This window comes from Ixodes scapularis, unplaced genomic scaffold (assembly GCF_016920785.2).
Source record: "Ixodes scapularis isolate PalLabHiFi unplaced genomic scaffold, ASM1692078v2 PGA_scaffold10__122_contigs__length_95168666, whole genome shotgun sequence".
Lineage (NCBI taxonomy): Eukaryota > Metazoa > Arthropoda > Arachnida > Ixodida > Ixodidae > Ixodes > Ixodes scapularis.
In genome coordinates this window covers 39,519,929-39,541,855 of record NW_024609836.1, presented here as the reverse complement: position 1 = coordinate 39,541,855, position 21,927 = coordinate 39,519,929, and the positions used below count along the sequence as shown (strand labels likewise).

At 45.1% G+C, this 21,927-nt stretch overlaps 1 protein-coding gene across 1 annotated transcript in view; it reads left to right on the top strand.

Annotated features, from left to right (window-relative positions):
* Window positions 1-21,651, top strand: part of LOC8043864 (dynein axonemal assembly factor 10) — a 32,781-nt gene extending 11,130 nt beyond the window's left edge. The window contains exons 4-8 of the mRNA XM_029981843.4: window positions 2,878-2,976; window positions 3,058-3,173; window positions 9,944-10,078; window positions 12,906-13,006; window positions 21,375-21,651. Coding sequence (XP_029837703.2) covers window positions 2,878-2,976; window positions 3,058-3,173; window positions 9,944-10,078; window positions 12,906-13,006; window positions 21,375-21,579 — 656 coding nt within the window. The 3' untranslated portion in view covers window positions 21,580-21,651. The remainder of the gene's footprint in view (window positions 1-2,877; window positions 2,977-3,057; window positions 3,174-9,943; window positions 10,079-12,905; window positions 13,007-21,374) is intronic.
* Window positions 21,652-21,927: the final 276 nt, after the last annotated feature.

The following is a 21,927-nucleotide window of genomic DNA, read 5'->3' as shown; positions in this document are numbered from 1 at the left end:
GATTTATACAATGTAAGCTGCCTGCAAAAAGGGTGAACATGCAACGATTAAACAAAGCAGCCATGCTGCACAGCAAGCTGTTCAAGACTTTGAGCAATGTTAGTACAGTGTAAACCGCATATAACGTATGTCGCGGGAATCGCGAAAATCCGCACTATAAGCTGTACTGCGCTATAACCAAAACATCAATTTTTCAGGCCAAAATACATGCCATGAGACAACTTACCTTTGTAAAACAATTTATTTTATGTTAGATGAAAAATAAAGCTTAGTTTGAGGAAAGTCTTTATTTCATCAGACTAGTACACTTCTCTCTCAAGTGTGCCACACATTTTGAAAGAAATGAGCGACTTTCGCCTGGCGCAGCCTTTTAACGGCGTTGCGGGTTGCGGACGGACGTTGCGAGCGTTCAGGATTGCTAACCCTAATCACTTTTCTCCGGTGATGAAAACGCGTGAAAATTCGCATCCTTTATACAATACGCACCAGTAATACCTTCAACGTGAGCACAGGCATGAAATGCTCCAAATAAGAAATCCGGGCGATGTTAGAAAACACAAGTGCTTAAAAATCACCACTGTGGTCGAAGTAAACAAACATGACGACACGGGCGTTTCTGCCGTCTTGAGAGTGCCGCCACGACATCGCCGCACGAGTAGATGGATCTTCCCTTCTAGTACGTGCTGGGTTATTCGCTCACGCAACGAAAATTCACAGTCAAGGATAGCGCTTTTACGCGGAACGATGAGCTTCCTCCACGCTGTCTACGTCGACGACTACAACCGATGCCATGTTTGCGGATAGAAGCAGCTGGCCTGCGACCGGCATGCAACGTGCGCGAACACTTCTCCTCGACCTGCGATTGGTCTGTCGTTGCGGTTGTTTTCCAACGCAACGGAGGGACGCACGCACGTGAGCGCGTGCGTCCTTTTGTTGCTATGGCAACTGAAGCCTCTCTCTTCGCTTCTTCGAGCAACCTCCTTGCCTCGCGTCCTGCCCCGCGAGTGCCGCTTGCGGCTAGTGCCGTTATCTAGTGTCGCACAGGGAAGCGTGCTCGCTGCGTTGGTCGGCGCGGTCGGCGGGCTGTTTCAAAAACCGCTCTATAACCGGTATTTTCCTTCGCGCGTCTGCATTTTAAGTGGTATGTAATTACATGGAGTTCTATGGGAGGCGAACCGGTGGTTTAAAGAAGCTGCGTTATACCCGGTCCTGCACTATAAGCGGTTACGTTGTAAGTGGTCTATACTGTATTTATAAGTTCAAATAGTAGTATGAGGAAATAGTTGGAGGAAAAAAAGACAAATTTAAACATTTTACTATGTGCAAAGGTAGGGTAAGAGCAGGGCTGGGCAGTATCGCGATACAAATGTATCGCGTTTGTATCTTAGAGATACTTTCGAGTATCTATCTCTGTATCGAGATACAATTGAAAAAAATATTTGTATTTCAGTAGTGAATTACATTTACAATGTAGCACTTGTATCGCGATACTTTGCCTGACTTGGGCATCTCGTTACATTTGTTGCCGTTTTTTCGATAAATTTAAAAGATAAAAACATTTGTTTGGTGCAAGTTGCTTCAGAATTTATAATATAAACCCGCCCTATAACATGGTCCAACTCATTCACCAACATAAAAGAAAAACTGTGGTTTAAAAAAGGTTACGAAAAGAATACCAAAATCAGCTCCTCTCACAAAGCCTTCCACTCTCCGATTTAGCAGAGAGAATGCTGTAAAGAAGTTGAGTGGAGAAAAGTACCGCCCTGTTGTCCAATCTCCCCACACTATGGGTGACTGAGAAGCATATAAGACGACAATTTGAGATGCGCCCTCAAGGTAAAGTTGGTTGATTTCGGGCAGACTGCGTTAAAGAGTGCGTACCATGTCAAGCATGGTACGCAATTTTTAATGTTCTGTAATGATGTGGTTCAACAGAAATGACATGTTTTTTTAGCGGCGTTAATGATAAATAAAGAGTTCGAAATAAGGGGTAGTGCATAAAAATGGCGCCAAAACAGAAGCACAAGCATAAATTACCATTCGCATTCGCCACGAACTACACCCTCACCACGTGGCACCGTTCGGGAACAAATGTATTTCTATAAGTATCTGTATTCTGGAATACTTTTTCGCCGTTTCTGCAGAAGCATTTCAGGTATATCCCATTGCATAAAAGACCAATGTATCTCAGTATTTGTATTTGGGCCTTAAAACACATGTATCTCAGTATTTGTATTCCCGAATACTTTTTGGAGTATGTCTGCCCATCCCTGGATGAGAGTTAAACTGATGTCTGTCGAAAAAATTCGAGGATAGTTATTGCCGAAGTGTTTTTTTTTTTTTTTTTTCAAACTAGTAATGCCATATTGTTATTCGGTTTCCTACACTGTTTTTGGCTTTGCTCAAATTTATAAAACTAAATGCACTCAAAATGCATTTTGTTTCTTTTGTATTGATGCACATGGAGGGGAGGAAGAGGATGGAGGAGATTGGTCTGCTTCACTTTGGTGCAGCAAAAAAGGTTCCTCCATGCAAATATGGGCACAAAGTAAAGCAACACATCATTTTGACTAAATGCTAATTTACATGCGCCTGACTACAACCGACTGCGACACTGCCGGTTTTTAGGCCCCCTACGACCAGCGTCAGCCCTTCGAAAGCAGTCGTAAGCAGCTTAAAAACTGGTTTTGTTGCAGTCTGTCATAGTCAAACGCAAGTATGTCATTGGGCCTTAAAGGGTTTCATAAAAATGTGGGATACACGCATACACACACCTCTTTTCATGCTTAACTGCTTTTGGCTGCCTAGATTCGGGCTTGCTCTTCCCCGTACGTGACCGGGAGCATAGTGCATGAGCTGTGGGTGCCCTTCTTGCAGGGTCCGTCAAGGTCTGGGACCCCAGGCAGACGCAGCCAGCGGTCGTCATGGAACCACTTCCCGAGGAACGTCGCCAGGATTGCTGGGCAGTGACCTTTGGTAGGGCGCTGTCTTCTCCATTGCGCGGCTGTGCTCCCTGAGGCTGCGAGTGAAGCGCTGCATTCTTGTGTTTGCACGCAGGAAATGCGTACAGCACGGCAGGTCAGTGCGTCTGTGCAGGCTACGAGAATGGAGACGTGAAGCTCTTTGACATCAGGAACTTCAAGGTTTCGTGGGAAACGTGCATTAAGTCGGGGGTGAGATTTTCGTGTCTTGGCATGCAAATAGCCTTCTAATGCAGGTTGTCTAGAGGGATACATTTAATTTATGACCATTGTAACAGACTCATTGTGAATTCATGTGGTGCTTTCAGCACGCTCTAAAGCACTCTTTTGAGAGGGAACGCTCTCGGAGGGAGGAAAGTCTTCGGAATGAACCACGCAATCCGGTTGCCGCACTCTTTTTCCAGCACCCAATCTGGTGCGCCCTCGAAAGAACGCGAATTCACCATCGGTGAAGCGGGTTTTTAGTTGTGAGGGGCTTTTAGAGTTGTATATCCGACTGCTATGAAACTTCACATGGATAATCCACTTTGATATTAGAAGGCTGTTTATTAAACTATTTAGAAAAAAAAGTTAATTTTCTTTTTGCCAGGTTAGTCTGAAGAAATATATTTTGGTGTCAGGAAAATGCCTTTAGCAACGATTACTTTCTTGTTCAGGAAAATGAGTTACTGTGGAGCTGTACAAGCTTAGCCTAAGTCTGATTCAGAGCAACGCTTTTTCTGGCAAACAAGTAGAATTCATTCTCTAGAGAAGCACTGAAAATTACAATTACAATAAAGTAAGCTTTCAGAATTTATGTGGAATGGCTGTGTTAAAAAGACACTGAAATGAAAATATAAATTTTTGCAAGGGCTTAAATGGGACTAAAGTTTTTCTTAATCTTACTTTAAAAAAAGAAAATGTTTGTGCAATCTTTACGACGCTAGGCGCAATTTAGGTGAAGTTTGCCAGGAACACAACAGAATAGCACAGGCCAAAAGAGGATGCGACGAAACAGCAGAGCGTTAAAACAGCAGAGCGACAGAAGAGCATGGTGCCAAAACAGCACATGTCAAAACGGCACAGCAACAAAACAACACGCACGTAAATGCATGCTGTTTTTTCACTGTAGGACACATTATTAGCAGCACGCACCTGAATTAAGTACTTGCTTCTAACGTGTTCAGCAGGACATATGTATTGCCATTACATTTTATTATCTACCGTTATAGGACTTTATAGTATTTCCTGTGCCGTTATATTTTATTACCTGACGTAAAGCTCCGAGAAAACGCCCACACCCAAGAGACCGCACACCCAAGAGACCGCCCACCCTGTTTTTCTGACTAAATACTTGCAACATAAAAATTTCGAAACATCGCCCACCCCCCGATTTCTGTCGGACGTCACGCAATGTTCGACGGGAATCGCATCAACTGCGCAATTCGCTGTACTGGCGCATCCAACAAGCGAATTCATAGCGGGTTCCCACGTTTCTGTCCGTGATTTGCATGCACGATATCGGCTCCCCTAACATGCGAGTTGTTCCCATGTGTATGTTGCATCGTGAAATGCGAACCTGCTGCGTCCGCAATCTGCGGTATCCGTTTTTCAGACAAAGTTTGTAGAAGATTGCCGCGTTTCTGTGTGCGATCTGCGTGCGCAATCTTGATTCCATGCGGGTTGGTTCCGCCTGTGTATTGCATCGTAAATATGATTCTGCTGCGTTCCCAATCTGCGGTATTTCTTCCCTTAACATTTAAGTTTCTAGCGGATTCCTGCGTTTTTGTTCGCGATCTGTGCGCGCGATATCGGTTCCCGTGAAAGGCAAGTTTCTAGCGGGTTCTTGCGTGGTTATTGCACCATAAAACTTGAATCTGCTGCGTCTCCGATTTGCGGTATTCGTTCCCGTGAGACGCCAGTTCTCGGCGGGTTACCGCGGCTCCTTTGCACCGTGAAAGTCGAGTATGCTGCGTCCGCAACCTGCAGTATCCTTTCCCGTGACATGAGTTCATAGCGAATTTTTGCGTGTTTATCGCATCGTGAAACGCGAATTTGCCGTGTCTGCGATCTGCGGTATCAGTTCCCATGTCACGTGGTTTGTAGCCAGTGCCAGGTTGTTTATAATAATTTTTTATAAAGTTTTCCTGTGGCACCCTCAAAGATAGCCTACCCCGTGTTTTTCACCATTTATCTCTTCATTTCGGGTAGACATTCTTTTAGAACTTTACGGTACTATAGCGTTTTGTGCATGTTCAGTAATATAAAACCTTCCCACCGTGGGCCAATGTAGTTAAATTCCTTGCAGTCTTTTTAATGACTGATTGATTGTTAATTGGTTGACATTTTGTATCGATACAAATGCAGAACCCTATCTAAAGAAAGAATGATGATCACAATTGACTAATTTAGTGGAACTGCTAAAGAAATAGTTTACTTGACATACTTTTGTTTTACATATACAGTCGCCAACCTGTTTTTCAGACTTCGCAGGGATCCAAAAAACGTCCGAATAATAGAGCAGTCCAAAAAATCTGTGGATTAAAAGACTTGCCTTTATTACGTCTAAGTGGGCTTAGAAAAGTCATCAATAGTGCCTTGCTTCAGGTTATGCCTCCGCTTGCATTCAGCCATTTTCTATTAGCTTGAGAATCGCTGCCTTTTTTCTAGCGTTATGGTCGAATGCTTTCCGCGCTTAGCGACGTTTCGGAGCGGCAGAACAGATAGGACCATGACCTCCAAGCCACTGTAGTCTGAAAAATGGTTCACCGAGACGAGATGAGAGGCACAAGTCCACGAGTGCAGAATAGCGAATGAACAAAGCAAAACGGTAACAATAATGATAATGATGCGCAGTTAGAGAAAAACAAAATCGTAGCATAGCGTCACCTAGTGGTAGGACTATGTGCAGCCAACATAGAATGTAAAATGGCACCTTCCCTGCTGTTTCACCCTGATCGCTCGCAACGATTTTCTCCAAAAAATAGAACTTTTGAACTTCAAGTTGTCCGAAAGATTGGTTGTAAACATGCACTACTTGTTTCGGGTAGGTCACGGTTCCTCCTTTAGGTCCGAATTATCGAATAAGTCCGAATTATTGGCGTTCGAAAAATCGGTCGGCAACCGTAGCTTACATTCAGTAAGAGAGTCGACAGCCCAAAAAGGCGTCAGTGAGGGGCTGCGTGCCATGCTGGGACAGGACATTACGTAGTCTTGGCGAAATTCTCCCGTATGGCTTTGAACCCGATATGGGTGCATCCTGTTTGGCCGTCAATCATTTTCTGCTGGGTGAGGCTCTGCTCCGTCTTCAAGGTCACTATGACCCGGTACGGGTCAGGATGTTGAAACCCGAGCGAAGACTGAATCCTAAGGTGTCATGCTTCTATGCATCTCCTGGTCTTAGGAAGCTCGTCTGCAACGCACTCATGGCAGCTCCATTCTCTAAAAAAGAAAAAAAAAAGCAGTCAACGCTGCCTTTTTTTGGGGTTGTCCAGAGTTGTCCCTGTTGTGATAACTCTAAAATAGTTGTATGACTAGGGCTGAGTGGAGTAAGTGGACTAGGTCTAACCCCCACTAGTGTCTGGTGACTCTATTACCCTGTGGCATCAGGTGATCTTCTTCCTGTTTGGAGTGATCAAAGGACACTCCAATAAAATCATGTGACTCCCGTTTTTACAGAATAATGCAACTCCACAATGAGAGTCACCAGATTCCATTTTTGATGGAGTCAGGCGACTCCCCCAAAGCAGCATGCATTTACTAAGTGTGTGCTTTTTTGTTGCTGTGCTGTTTTGTCGCGTGCTGTTTTGGCACATGCTCTTCTGTCGCCCTGCTGTTTCGACACCGTGTTGTTTTGACGTGTGCTGTTTTGCCGCTCTGCTGTTTTGACGTATGCTGTTTTGTCGTGTGCTGTTGTGTCGTGGTGCCGAGTTCACCACTTGCCCTAGGCCCCACCCACAGAATGGTGGCACCACCCATTATTACTGGATTGGCTTGGCTGCTTGGCAGAACACATTCGCAAGCCTTTTTGCGATGTAAGGTGCGTCTCCTGTGCCGTCTGACACCGTCTGCTAGTCGTACGGGCAGACGCGCAGCAGAGTGCGGCTTCGTCCACTATTATAACAGTCTCTACTACTACCGATGGAATGCCCATAAGACATGGCCATGAAAGCAGCGCATCTGCGTTCACCGTCGCTCGCATCGGTCTGCTATTCTGCCTCCGTCTAATGTGGTCTCCGACGATTGCTAGACACAACCATGAAACAGCGTTCTAGTGTTGCATCATGCACAAGGTACTGTTTAGCAGAAGTGTCTGTTGGTGTCCGTCAATGTCCGGTAAAAAGCGACTAAACAATAAAAGTATAAATATAGCTTTTTCAGTTTTCTTTGTCTTCGTTCTCATTGTTTTCTTGCATAGCGTCCGCGAACAAAGTGGGCAAGTGTCATGAAGAACAATTAAAATTTGACCTAAAAATATTCGCTTTAGCAAGCCTGTTGCGGTGCTCAAAACTTGAGAGCTAAGAGCCTTCCAAAGCGAAATGACAGAAACATACTACCTGGACAAGCCTGATATAAGGCAAACACCCGATTGCTTCCAGCCAAATAGCTCGCAATTTTTTACTTGTGTAGGTTACCTCATCACTGAAATCATGGTCGCAATCACGACGGTTGCAGGATTCTCAGAGTAGCAGGGCCACTTTTACAGGAACCAGCACATTTATTCAGCGTCAAAACGTGCAAACAAACAAATTAAGCCAGATCAAGCAAAATGGTTGATGTGGGACGCTAGGCATATGCCAGTCTACTATGAAAACGAGCACTTGCACAACGCTTCCAAAGGCGTGTACTTGGGACAGTTGATGCTGCAAACTAAGTCGGTTGCGGATATCTTCCGCCAAACACGTCGGTGAAAGCGTAACAACTCGCTGTCATAAGAACAGGCGATCTCAACAAGCTATGCGGGCGCTCACCGCAAACGCTGGCGGCCATGTTATCGTTTGAATCCAAAGCGAAAAAACTGTATTGTGATATTTTTGAAAACAAGAATGACTTTATCTATATAGTTTGTTTCTCAAACATAAAAGAAATGTAGATTGAAAGACTATCACGGCACGAAGAAACAATTTTACAACAAACATTCTAGACATCAATCATCTCTCTAGCCATTTAGATCCGAGAAATGGAGTGTAGCCAGCCTTTCTCCTGGGTGGGGCCTAGAGCTGGCTACCTTTGCCTAAATTGTGTCTAACGGCATAAATATTGCACAAAAGTTGTTTTGCGCTGTGAAAAAAAAATTGTTTAATTTCAGTGTTTCTTTAAATTGCAATAATTACATTTAAAAATAAAACATTACATTTTTGTTCAGGACTGCCTTCTGGGTTAACAGGTAACAGGGTTAACTGCATATCTTTTGGGGGCCCTGATTCCTGCGTGCAATGACCCGGCGGTGAATCACTCGCTGAAACTGGTTTCTCGTGCCGCTGAGAGATGGCGCGAGCGACTCGCAGTTGCTGCTGTGTCAGGCTTTTTGAAACAAGCTACTATCCTAGGGCCTCATCGCGTGACCCTCCCCTGGCCCACCTATCACCGGGCACTAAACGGACATATACTGACCAAGGCTTTGATGTTTTTAATTTATTTTCTGACTAGAAAATAGAGATGTTGGTACAGTGAACGTTTGAATATTGCAATGTCCAACAGTCATATATTTCATGACGCATTTTACTCAAGGCACCCTGGAACACTTTGGTGAAAGAAACAAACAAACTTAAAGTTGCTCAAACTGCTAGGTTTTCTCAAACGAGACTTCCCGTATCATAACCTTTAGATTAGCCAAGAGATTTTTTTATGCTTAAGGGCTTCTATTTGTGCTCAATGTTGAATCATGCCAGAAACATGAATGGCTTCTTTTGGACAGTCTCCACAGAATATGACAAATTCTTTTGCTGTCACTCTGGCCCTCTTTTTTTTTTGTTTGAGTTGGTGTTTTCACTGATTGATTCATAGTAAAACCCAGGCACCGTCTTGAGGTCTTCCGTTGCAGATCCATCAGCTTCCTCGATCATGTTGGTGCACTTTTTCCTGCATGTCGTCTCGAACTTGTTTTTGAGGTGTCCTGAAAATGTACCACCTACTCTAAAATTAAAAGATTGGCACTTATTTGAGCGAGCATACTGCTAATACTGCTGTTCAATTTAAGAGGGGAGCATTGCCTTGGCACCTCGATAAAACAATTGGGTGAACTGAGTGGGCCACCCCTGACTCCTGCTGCGCCGGATGCCATTTGTTTTCATACAGTCACCGGTGGGTTACAGCAAGTCTACCTTGCGCAGAGCCTAGTCATCCAGTTCGATTAGAATGGAATCAAACGCAACAGATTGTTTTCTCCCGCATTTACTTTTCTCGGAGATATCGCTCCTGCACTATACAACTGAACCAAATTTTTCGAGGCCACAGAGCTGGCATGCGCGGCGTACCCAGCGGTGACCCACGACGCAGCGAACATCTTAAGGCAGACGACTCATCGAGCAAGCCTCAAACATAACCGAGCGGGCTTGGTAGGTTAGTACCGACCACGCTCGATGAGAGAGAGAGAGAAAACTTTATTGACTCAGGAAATGGGTCAAGGGGAATAGAGGTCATGGTGGTGGTGGTGGGCGAGGGGCCAAAGGCCCATCCCCTCCTGGACGTCCTCTCCTTTATTTAGGTTGGTGGTCCCGTGGTGGCGGTCGGCCGAGGCTTCCCGGCGACCTCTTCCGCCCTTTTGACCCTTTAACCGATAGGTTGGATGCCTAGTATACGTTCCCTGAACACTTCGAGCAAATGAATGAAAGTGGTTTGGTAAATGGGAGGCATGGCTGCACAAAAGACTCCAGTGAAATGCATGAAATCGTGCTTTGGGTTGAGTCGAGAGAAATAGTGCCCACAATATCTCTCGCTTCTTTCCCGTCTCACCTATGGTCTTCCTCATGCTCGCGCGACAGGTGTGCAGCATAGAATTCGACCAGAGGTACATCTACATGAATAAGCTGGTGGTGACCAGCACCGCATCGCAGATCGACGTCTTTGACATGAGGACGCGGCATCCCACGAAGGGCTTTGCTCGGCTCACTACGACGGTAAGACCCCTGCAGTTCGTGGTCGTAAACTTCTCGAGTTTAGTAACAAATTTTGCACCACCGATGCATTGTGTGCAAACGTTAGCTTCTTTTAGAGCGCAGCTCTTAAGCGCCCGTTTCTGTGTTTCGCAGCATCGCCGTCGACATAACTGCGCTAAATTTAGTGGGAAAATTGACGTCACGTGATCTAACACCAATTCAATGGGCCTTTTCTGGAGTTTCCACGGTGCATGCGCAGTAGCAGCAGACAGAAGACAGCCATTTTGGATGGCGTGGTGCTTCCTGCTCAGGACTGCGGGAGGCGGTGGTGGTCGCACGTTTTGAAGTTCTCCTACATGCCCCAACGCTGTTCCATTGTTGGCTGCAGCAATGAGAGCAAGCGTCGTTGCAGGATATGTTTCTTTAGGTTTCTTTTTACTAGCCTGCACCTGACAAAGCGGCAACTGTGGATTCGGGCGATGCGGCAAAACAATCTAAACGGCTCCTAAAGACTGCTTTTAAAGCGCTCCCGTGTTTGCAGTTAGTTGCCACTTCAAAGAAGGCTCATGTTTTTGTTCTTTTATTTGTTATTGGTGTGGAAATACAAGATCAGCAGATTGATTAGGTATGCTGTCGTGTCGCTTATGTGTTGCACAGAGCGAGCGCCTAGGAGTTGACGTTTCTGTGATGGTGCATTTGACTGGCGCACGTTGTTGCTTGCTAAAGTGACAGTCTTGCATTGTCACACAAACTGCCTGTCTGCATTTTGGTTGTTGTAAACATTGGAATCGCCCACGGTTTCTAAATATTTATAAAGCATTGAGGTAAAGTGGCTATGCTGCACAGTTTGTTGCTATGTGCACACCTGGAAAGGGAAATGGGACCACAGCCGCATCTGCTGGTCTTGTGGTTAAATAGAAAGAGGAAACAATCAACTAGATGAGTTGTCTTCATGTATGTATTGAGAAAAGTAATTAGTTTGCAACATTGTCTACAGGCGCGAGACTCAAAACAGACAGGTGTTGCCGATTTCATGTTTTTTCTTCAGGACCTAAAGTCACACACAGCTCTGTCCTGAAGTGAGGTGACATCAATGCCGAGGATCGCTCAGAGATCGGCAGCTGCACCTATACATCTTAAATATTTATTAAAGATCTATTTTAGTGGTGAATTTGACCTTGTGAAATTTTAGCGTTACTCCCAGTAAGAAACGAGACCAACAAACTTGCCAGGGTCAGCGGCGCTTGCAAATGACTTAATAGTACCAAACGTGTCCGCCGTTGACCCGGGCAAGTTTGTTGGTCTCATTTTTTACAGAAATGGAGCTAACTTTGAAATTTCACAAAGTGAACTCCACCGCCAGTGTACACCCTTGATGAAAATTTTACATTGGTACGTGCAAACATAGAGTTTTTCAGATGATTTTAGAGTGAGCCTTCACATTTATGAGAATACACCTCGTCAATTAAAATTTTCGAGCAGGTTAAACAAACCGCTTGCAATTTAAAAAAAAAAGCTTGCCTTAACTGTAACTTGGTCTCAGATACCTTCTGAATTTACTGTCGGTACTGTTTAATGTAACCGTTAGTGCTTTTTTATTGGTCGAAGCTTCAACTGTATGATCAGTCACAACGGGCGCCACGGCAAAGTCCGTCGTCCAATCATTCGGAAAAATGTACAGACGCACGAAGTCGTCCATAGTCAACACATTCAAGCAAATGCTGAGCGCATTTACCGACCGCATTCAGAAAGCCAACATAGCTTGGAGCAGGCAGAGCCGGAAACAAGGTAGGCCATCAAAAACGTCTCTCCTGCTTGCCTATAGAAGGTACCCAACATTTGCGGAAAAGGCCCATTCCTCGCTAAATTTAGCGGGGAATTGAATTGGTGTTAAAGGGAAACTGAAGCGGTTCTCTATTTGAGAAAAAACATTTCAATGGCCTTCATTCTACCTCCAGGATGAGGAATATCAAGATTATTTTTCAATTTGGTGCACGGAGGCTTCAGAAATTAATTTTTAAAGTACCACCGAAGCCCCTCCTTCCCGGGGCGTGACGTCACACTAGGAGCCTTCGGAATATCTGCTCTCGCGCATCTTCAGCGCCTGTCAAAGCTATGCACGCGCACTCTTGCTATTTTCAGAAAGGTCAGAAAGAGACGTCACGACTGGTGTCAGTGCGGGGAAATATACATGGCAAGCTTGCGTTGCACGCGCTGAACACACGAGCGACACGCGCTTGGCGGCCCGAAGATCCTAGTATGACGTCACGACTGGTCGAATGTTTTTTCGCTTTTTCTCGCTTTTAGTTGGATCTTCAGAAAAAACAAAAGTGATATTCAGATTCACGGGATAAAAATACGCCAGAATTCACCTCTAACTCGTTTTTTTCAAGAAGTGTTTCAGCTTCCCTTTAAGGTCATGTGACGTCAATTTTTCCGCTAAATGTAGTGGAGAAACTGAATTTGTTCATAGGATGACGTAACACCAAGTCATATGACTTCACTTTTCCCACTAAATTTAGTGGGGAAACTGGATTGATGTTGAGGTCACGTGGCATAAATGTTTCAGCTAAATTTAGCGGGGAAACTGTGGGAGTAGGGGAGGGTATGTAGGAGGAGGAGGAGAAGGGGAGAGAGAGGAGAGGGTACGGAGGAGGAGATGGGGAGAGGGGATGGAGGGGTAGGAGGAGAGGGTACAGAAGAGGAGCAGGGGCATACCCTTCCCTCTGTGCCCTCCCCTTCCCCTCCTCAAGAGCTGCGCTCTAATTTTGCATTACAGAGATTTGTAAACATCTTTTTTTTTTTTTTTTTTTCTTTTGTTTGACACAACACACATGGTTATTTCCAGAATCCTCATGGTACTACGGTCTGGACGGTGCGTCATCTACCGCAGGACAAGGACACCTTTGCAACCACGAATGGAGACGGGTCCCTCAGCATATGGAAATAGTAAGTTTCTGGTGAAGCTGGTTTCAGTGGTTCTTGAAGTATCTTGAGTTAAAGTGTGGTAAGGTTCTTGTACTAGTCAATGTATTTTCAAAACAGTTTCCAAATCAAATGGTAAAAGGGCGGGTGTAGAGGTTTATAGTTAACAACACTACTTGTGAAGTTATCTGTCCTTGTGGCTTTCCGGATGCTTTTATTCACTACTCTAGCAAAATGGACGATACCTAGCAGGAAAACATCGAGCTGGCCAAAACAAGTTCCTTTGTGATTTCTGCTTTTTACTCTCGTGGCTTCCGTGATCGCATTTTGTTGGTGTTTGGCACGACGACCACCGAAGTGGTTGTGCCTAACGAATTAGATGTTCCGTACATTGCCTCTCATGTTGTGTAGAACAAACAGTTGTCCTGGTGACACTGTCATTACTATGTGTTGCCTAGGTTGCTCTGAACACAACTTACATAACTGCACGAATCAGACATTGTGCGTTTATCAACCTTCATCAGCACGGTAGAAGGATAGTGGGTAGTCCTTCCATCACTCTCCTTAAGAGGATACCGCAGTACAGTTTTATCTATGATTCAAGATATTTTTGAATCTAGAATGTGCCACCATTTTGGCTTGACAAAATACACTTTGAATGCCAATCCAATCTGATGGGCCTTTTGCGTTTTCGCAGATGCCTTTTCCGCGTGAAATGACACCAATTAAACTTCCGCTAGGTTTCCTTCTTTGATGGTGTGTCGGCACGCTGTGCTCAGGGACAACTTTCAGTGGAGAATTCAGAAATGAAGACTGTGTGTGCATGACCTTGATTGGCGCTCAAGGTGGACATGCATTCGGCGGCAATAGCTTGCTTTGTTTCCCCAGAGAGCAGACTCCGAGCCGTGCCCCGTTCAGTAAAGAGCTTCTAGTCAGGGCCGTTTTCAGCGTGCATGTTTCTACTTGCCTTCCAGAACGATTAACGTGAGTGTTCTGGGCTGCGGGGATTGCACGCTGGGCTAAGCGTTTGTACACATACATCGACGTGCAGTCGTGTTAGTAAAGGCTAGTAATTATATTTCACTGGCTAAATTGCTCACTTAAGGCTTATTCACACGATGCATCTTTTCAACGCGCCACAGTTTAACGAAACCAAGATTTCGCGAAATCAGCCAGTTCACACGTGGAGTACAACGCGCGAAACCTGTGACGTATTGACTCACGAGAATTTCGCCAAACCTTGTCATCTGCACCGGGAATACCAAGCGTTTCTCATCAAAATGATATGAAGTACGCACAGTGTGAAGAGACAGCCTGTTTTATTAATACCACTCAATGAACTTCGTCAGATTCGGCTCACTGGGTTTACTAGTCCTGCCAAACCCGGAAAAGACCGCGAACGTCAAAGAACAGGCAGATGATCTCGAAGCATTTCGGACATTTTTGCACCGCTAATAAAGAAAGTTATTCCCAGTCACCAGGTTTATATCCGGTGCTTGCACTCGTCGCGACTATTGATGAATCTGTACCGCGCCACCAACCCGCACTCTAGGCGCCGTTCACACACTTGACGCCGAGTAGGACGTCGCCCGTACGCCCGTACGCACCGCTTCTCCGCTTGTCGCTCGCCATGTTTGTTTATTTTCTTTCGGCTTTGGCTCGGATACGGAATCGGCCGAAAATCAGACTCCTCCAAAAGCTCGCTCCTCCTCGAAGGTCAGACGTCATAGCAAAGTCGAGCGGCCATTGGCAGCGCCCGTGTTTCTCCTTCGGGTGATGGACAGGCCTCGGTGAGGTTTCAGCGAGAAATTGCTCCAGAAGCGAGGAAGACGCGCCACTTTTTTCGGAGGCGCGCCACTTTTTCGGTTGCGTTCAGACGGGGAATCTGTTTCCCGAAACCTAGTTTCGCGACACAAGATTCGCCAACAAGATGCATCGTGTGAATAGACCTTTAGAGGGGCGGTGCAACAATATCAGTTGGAATGCTTTTAACTTTACACGAGTTACTGGCACTAGTGGGACCAAGGTATACTCACACACAATGCCATTGGACAATAAACCTCATTGGCATGGCAACCCAGGAGGGGGGGGGGAAATGGGACGGATAACAGGAAGCTCCAAACACAGCTAAAGTTATGTTAGATCTTTGTTACGGCATAATTTCAAGTATAAAAGCAAGCTTTTTCGTTCAATCTCTTCTTTGCAAAACTTGATGATGTAGTTTGGAGGTCGCAATGTTGGCACAGTCTCCCAGTGACGATATTTGAATTCGGCTCATAGATTGAACCCAAACATTGCGTGGGCACTCGATTTTGGCTTGCAATAATCAATAGCTCAACAACAACCAGTCACATTAATGACATAAGTAGCCGGACCCTAACAATGTGTGGAACTCGGCATGCGTCCTGTGCTTTGCCAACCCCAGCGCGTGGCTAGAATAAACATTGGCGGCACGTAATCGGCCGCAGATCACGGGACCGCTTGTTCTGGCTGCGAGATGAGAAAAAGAATGCGGCTCGTCTTTCTTTAGTTATTTTTTGCAACTACCATTATAAAAGGAGAAAAAGTAATGTGTGTTTCACAACTTCTATATGTCCGGAATTCATTCTAAGGGATTCATTCTACGCAAAGTGCAAAAATAGTTGCATCGCCCATTTACCGTATTTGCACGAATATAACGCGACCACGAATATAACGCGAGGGCAGTTTTTGATGCCCCCAAAAAGAAAAAAAATATTATTACTATTATAATGCGAACCAATGCCGCGTCAATTTCTCGCACTCGGGGGCATAGCAGAAGTGAAAAAGTCAATGGAAATGGAAGAAATATCAGTTTGTTTTGACTGCACTCATCCTCACTGCTCAGGTCCTTCCGTTTACAATCCACTTGGCGACTACCCACGTATGCAGCAGCACGGCACCTGCTTGTCTGGTAGTTCTTTTTTCTTCCGTGGGAGCTCCTCGGCAGCCCACAATCCAAACAAGGCGCGGAAGCAGAAGCACCAACACACAAACACCAGACCACTCTGGAGCAGAAACTAAACAATGCGCAGGCAGAGAAAAAGACTGCTGAACCCGATACACGATCACACTTCTTGTTCTGGTCCCTCTTCGTAAACAAATGCCTCGTGTTGCACGATTGCGTAAACGCGGTCGGTGGTCTTGGCTTGGCTTGTGTTGATTTGACTTGGCCCGGCTTGGCTTGGCTCGAATTGGCCGGTGCCCGCATGGCGCGCGCGCGTGCAGCGTGCGCGCGTTGTATTAACACAAAAGCGATAAAAATGCTTTTTATGTTTTCTATTCGCCCCTTCACGTGCCCCAATAGCTAGAAAATGCCCCTCCACACCCCCACTTCTTTTTCCATTGGATCTTTTGCATTGAGCCGGAGGGATGACTTTCTCCTCTGGCTTTCTCCAGACTCGCGCGCCTCGTGGCTGAACTCGATTCCGAATATAACGCGAGGTGCGTCTTGGAGCACGTAATTTCGGAAAAAAAACTCGCGTTATATTCGTGCAAATACGGTAACGCGTGACCTCGCGCAGCCACATCCCAAGGTAGGCCGACCTCACGGTGCCAAAAGGAATTCTTTCGCATTTAAAATAATTTTCGTAAGCCATGTCTTTTTCTTTTGCGAACTCAAATCGCCCACGTGGCCGAACCTAGACTCGTGGTTTATTGTGGGGGGAAAATCTCCAAGTTTCTTTGTAGGCTAGCAAGCTATTGTTAAGTACCTGCGTGTTGTCGTTTAAAACTTCGTCGAAGTGCAGATGAGGGTCGGCATTAACTTGGTTCGATGCGCGTCGGATGTAGTCCTCGAGTTCACGTCTGATCAAAATAATGAATAACATGTGGCTTTTGGCTGGTAAACTTTTGTAGCCAAGTTCAAATGGTTTCAGTGTACAAACTACTTGTGACTGCCTTCACCGGGACTGTGACGGCCCCGGTGACGGCAGAGCTGTCCTGAATAATGTGTGAATCTTCATTGAAACAAATCCAATCTAAATAAAATAAATTTAATTTAAATAAACAAAAAACAGATTGTGTGAACGTGTTTTAGTGAACTGATATTGGATGTTTGATATTATATTTATCTTACGACTGGCACTTGTCACAGCACCGTGCGGTAATACAATATGGCACATTTTCCAATATTTTATAATTACAACTGACTGGAAGCTTTTAGTTGCAGACAACTCTTGTACTGTGAAATGTTTGTGTTGTTTTGTGAAATGTGCACCAATAACCCTGTTTAGTCTCATGCTCACCTTGGGAGCTCCCCCCCCCCGTGACTGGTGTGAACTCTGGATTGTAAAAAGGGACAGACATTAACTGCGGTCCCTTCAGTTGTGTCTGCTTACTGACACATGAGTGAATGTTTGTTTGTTTGAATTATGTTTATTGATGAGATGAGGGTTCGCCTGTCTTGGTGGGGTGGCCTGAGACAGGAGAGTGAATGAAAGTTTCACAATATGAGCATGTATAGTGTTAACGTCATCACTGGCTACACAAGCCCTGAATAAGGGGGCGGCAGAAGCTCTTTCTGCTGTTCCATTGCCCACTTGTTCTCGGTTATGTTGGCATTGGGTGCCGCGGGCAGTATTGCGGCCACATAATCCAGCTTATTGCTGAATTTCTGTGCGACGTCGGACAGCTAATTTGTGTTTGCACACACTAAAAAAAAAAAAAGAACAGTAGCTTTATATTGTTGATACACCAGTGCCCGTTCAGAGCCCAGAAAGCATTGAGCTTTGGAATTCTTGAACCTGCTTCCACACAGCATGAACATCTTGTCCGGGCATTTCCCTTGCGCCAGTGGTCTTCGTTCCGCAGTGCAATAAAAAATTACTTAAAAACAAAATGGAGCATGGGTGAGAGATCAGTGTAGCAGAAGCTACAAGGGCGAGTTCCGGGCCTGAGCATCTACCGAGCATGCACACTCGTGCAGTGCATGCAGCGTTTAGGGCAATATGTTCGTGCTTGTAGCTTCAAGCTCACTCCCACATAAAGTGAAAAAAAAGCTATGCGGAGGGCAAGTTTGTCTGCTTCTTGCGCAGGGGGTGGCGGTGACGTCAGAACGCCGAGCCCTGATTGGCTGATCGCGAATCCCTATCTGAGCGTCGTCTGCTGCTTTGCAACGTCATCTGCTCGCAACGTCGTCGGCGTCTGTCTTACCTTTCCTGCGACTTTCGGAAGTGCAGAGGCCAGATTCACGAAATGATCTTACTCCAAAAATGTGCGTAAGACAAAACTTAACAACAAATTCGTATTCACGAAACAAAATTTTTGTAAGTTTTGCGCAGGTTACGACGAAATCCTACGACAGCTCCGAAGCTGTCTTACGCACTTCTTACGATCAGGTCAGCATGGCCGACAACATCGCAGTCGCGACGACCCACGGACGTTTATTTTTCTATGTGCGCTTCTCACGCGTCCCGACTTCAAGCTGCAAGAAAAAGTAGAAAGTACTTGAAACAGACCACGACGAACAAGAACGCTGGATCCACAAACTCCCGAGAAAAGCTCCAACGGCCACGATTCCACCGAACGCGACCAAGCGAGCTCGGCAATTAGGCCTAGCAGGCACTCCGCGACTCGGCGACCGTCTGCCCGCGACCAGCTGGCGTGCTGGATGGAATATGCCCACGCAACCCTTGTGAACCCTTCCCGTATTATACTTTGATCGCTGACCTCAGTTTTAGATTAAGAGGTCAATTTCCTCCTCTTGTTATCTTCTTGTTTCCCGAGGCAACGGTGACTCTCGCCGGTGAAAAAGCGGTGAATCTCCGACAGAAGCAGGAAAGGTAAAACAGCCATCGCTTTGACTAGCAGACGTAAAGCAGACAACGTTAACTGCGCCAACCCGCCGACGCCATTAAAGAGTGAGGAGTTTCGCCGCATACGAAAGGAGGGAAAAAATATATTGGAAGGGAACTTGCAGACACTAACCACCCTCACTCTCGGTTCTTAGCAAACAAACCTCGGCGCCTCGGGACACCTCGCCAGTGAGTCCTTTGACTTCCCTCCTTGATGCGCGTCTGCTAGTTGTTAGACAAAAACAGTGTACCGCTCGAGTTATTTCTTCTGCCCTCTCTGAAAGGCGAAGTCGAGCTTGCTCGTAAAGACCTGCACTTCCAAAAGTCGCGGGAAAGGTAAGACAGGCACAGACGATGTTGCGAGCAGACGATGATGCAATGGAGCAGACGACGCTGAGACGGGGGTCGCGATCAGCCAATCAGGGCTCGGCGTTCTGACGTCACCGCTACTTCCTTTCTCATGTGCAGAAGGGACAAATGAGCCCACTTGTGAGGCTTATATGGTCATTCCACACCAAAGGAGATGTGGTAGTATTTTAAGTCTGGGATATGTACGAAAAAATTAATTTGCATAAAGAAGCCTCTGCACTCGGAGGAAAATATTTTTTTTTCGTGAGTAAATAAATTTTATTTTTGCTAATATCATGCTGTAAATTTCTGGAATTTGCATAAAAGCCATGTTGGTAAGAAAAACTGGAAAAAAATGCTTGCATACCAAACAAATTTAGGTGATTGCCCAATTACTTAATAGCATGCTCTATCTTACAGTACAATACAAACATTGAAAGATACACCATTTTGAGTCTAAAAAAAGTAAAAAAAAAAAAGATTTTTTTTAGTCAACATTTTTTTTTTTTTTTTATAAAACTAATAATTGAATTGCATGTGTTAAATTTTCAAAGCCTCATTTTGTTGCGTTTTAATTGAATGACGAAATCTCCAGTTTATGCAGAAACGGCTTTATTGAGAGCCAGAAAAAGCAATGTCAGCATCGGTGCCCGGAACTTTCGAAATAGCCAAAAATTCAATCCACCTCATCTGTTCAACATGTCAAAAAATTAGAATGTTGTTGCTGAGAAATTATTTTTTAAACGTGAGCCTCTCCCACTATGCCTAGTGTTTTTTTCACGTTTTTCTTAACTACATGGGTTTTATGCAAAAATTCCAGAAATTTAGAGCATAATATCAGCAGAAATAAAATTTATTTTTTCACAAAAAAAAATGGAGTTGAGGGTTTTTTTAACCAAATTAATTTTTTTTGTACATATCCCAGACACGAAAAAACTGCCGCTTTTCTTTCAGCATGGAATGACGCTTTAGTAATATCTACGGGGCAGGGCACAGGCACGTGAGCCTATATCTGCCGAATGCTTTTGTCTGTACGAGATTTAGTGCATAAGAGGCACTTTCTCAGGTCGCACGCTCGCAGCCGTGCTTTTGTGAGTACTGCAGATGCTTGCGAGATGGAATATAGACGGAGCGTGCGCTTCTCTTAACTGGATGTAGAAAAACAAAACTCTAGAAAATGCACATAATAGGCCCTTCCATATAAGTGAACCACACCATAATATGGCACTGCACATACTCACTGATTACTGCCACATGGAGTTTAGCGAGCACGGTCACGGGACGGCACCACTGTTTAGAGCCAAAAAAAAAATGTGTTTGGTGGACGAATTTCTGATCTCGCAGGAATGCAAACTTTCTCAATTCATTTCGTAGCAACAATGTATCGAGGAATTCTATTAGCAGATATTGAATCATAGATACATCTTACACTACAACGCAGTACTACGAGTGGTGGTATTTATCTTTTACTAATTTAATTTCTAGGATGCTTGGAAGTAGAAGCTAAAAACGAATGGATTTTTTTCTCGGAATTTGAGGCTCTATAAAATAATCATGAACGCCAAATCTAAAGGTGTAATCCCGCGAAGGTGTTAAGTTTTTTTATTATTTCTCGATTACGATTACCCTGACACCAATAGGTTCAGTAGCTGCTGAGAATAAGGACCGAGAAGTTGGTATGCGAAGAGCAAGTCGTCTGCTTCTTGCACAGGAGGGTGACGTCAAAACGACGCCGTGATTGACTTTGATTGGAAGGATATTGGGTAGGCCTGAAATGCTATATGTCTCAGGGTCTACCCACTATTTTTTTTTTTTTTTCACTTAGCCACTTAAAGCTTGTCGTTCTGACATCATTGCAGCCTCTGTGCAAAAAGCAGACAAACTTGCGCTCCGCACAGGAAATGCATGGGCTCTTCTACTATAATATCCTCTTCAGAAGACTAAGCCATTGAAGCTCACTTTGATTGCACAGATTTTTAGCCATTACATGGATAAAAATTTTATGAACAATTTCGAAGCCAATATGTCTGCTTAAATCCTAGCATTGTGCTTTGAGCTGGCACATGGCCCGCCACAACCTCTTTTCGGCCGCCATATTTGTCGAGAGTGGCGACCCCTATAGGCTGCTGGAGTTATGAATAATGGGCCTTGTGTCAATCAATTCTACTTGCCGTAGGTTATATTAGGCATCTCTCTCTTCCCTCTGACCTGCTGCGCCTCGATTTGTGCAGCTGCTACCCCGAAAAGCGAGCGTCCGAGGGCACAGACGGGTCGGTCCAGGGAGTTATGGGGAGCCTGTCCCTGCTGTGCGACACCAAGTTGTCTAGTCAACCCATCACCGGCTTCGACTGGAATCCCCACATGCCCGGGCTTTTTGCCCTGTGCGCCCTCGACCAGACGCTGCGCATAGGCTTTGTCGCTGGCCTCGACTCCTGACTGGGCCCGTGACTTTTCTTTGTGGCGGTCTCCATGTACATAGTGCACAATAAACCCTCTATTTTGAACCAATGAAACGCAGTTGTTCAGGTTCACTGGACACTTTTTTTTGTCACTCCAGGTTGTTTCGTAACGGTTGTGGTCTGGTGATTATGTTTTATTTCCTTACTTTCCAAACTTTGGAAGCAATTAGTACAATATATTTAGGGCCTTTCGTTTTTGGGTTTTATGTTTTGAAAAAATTGGGGGATAAAACTTGGGCCCTTTGTTTCAAGCTGGTAATCGTATTGAAATAGTGTTTTTCAAGGAAGTACTCTGGAGTTTGGGTTTTTCAGGTTATGTTTAGAA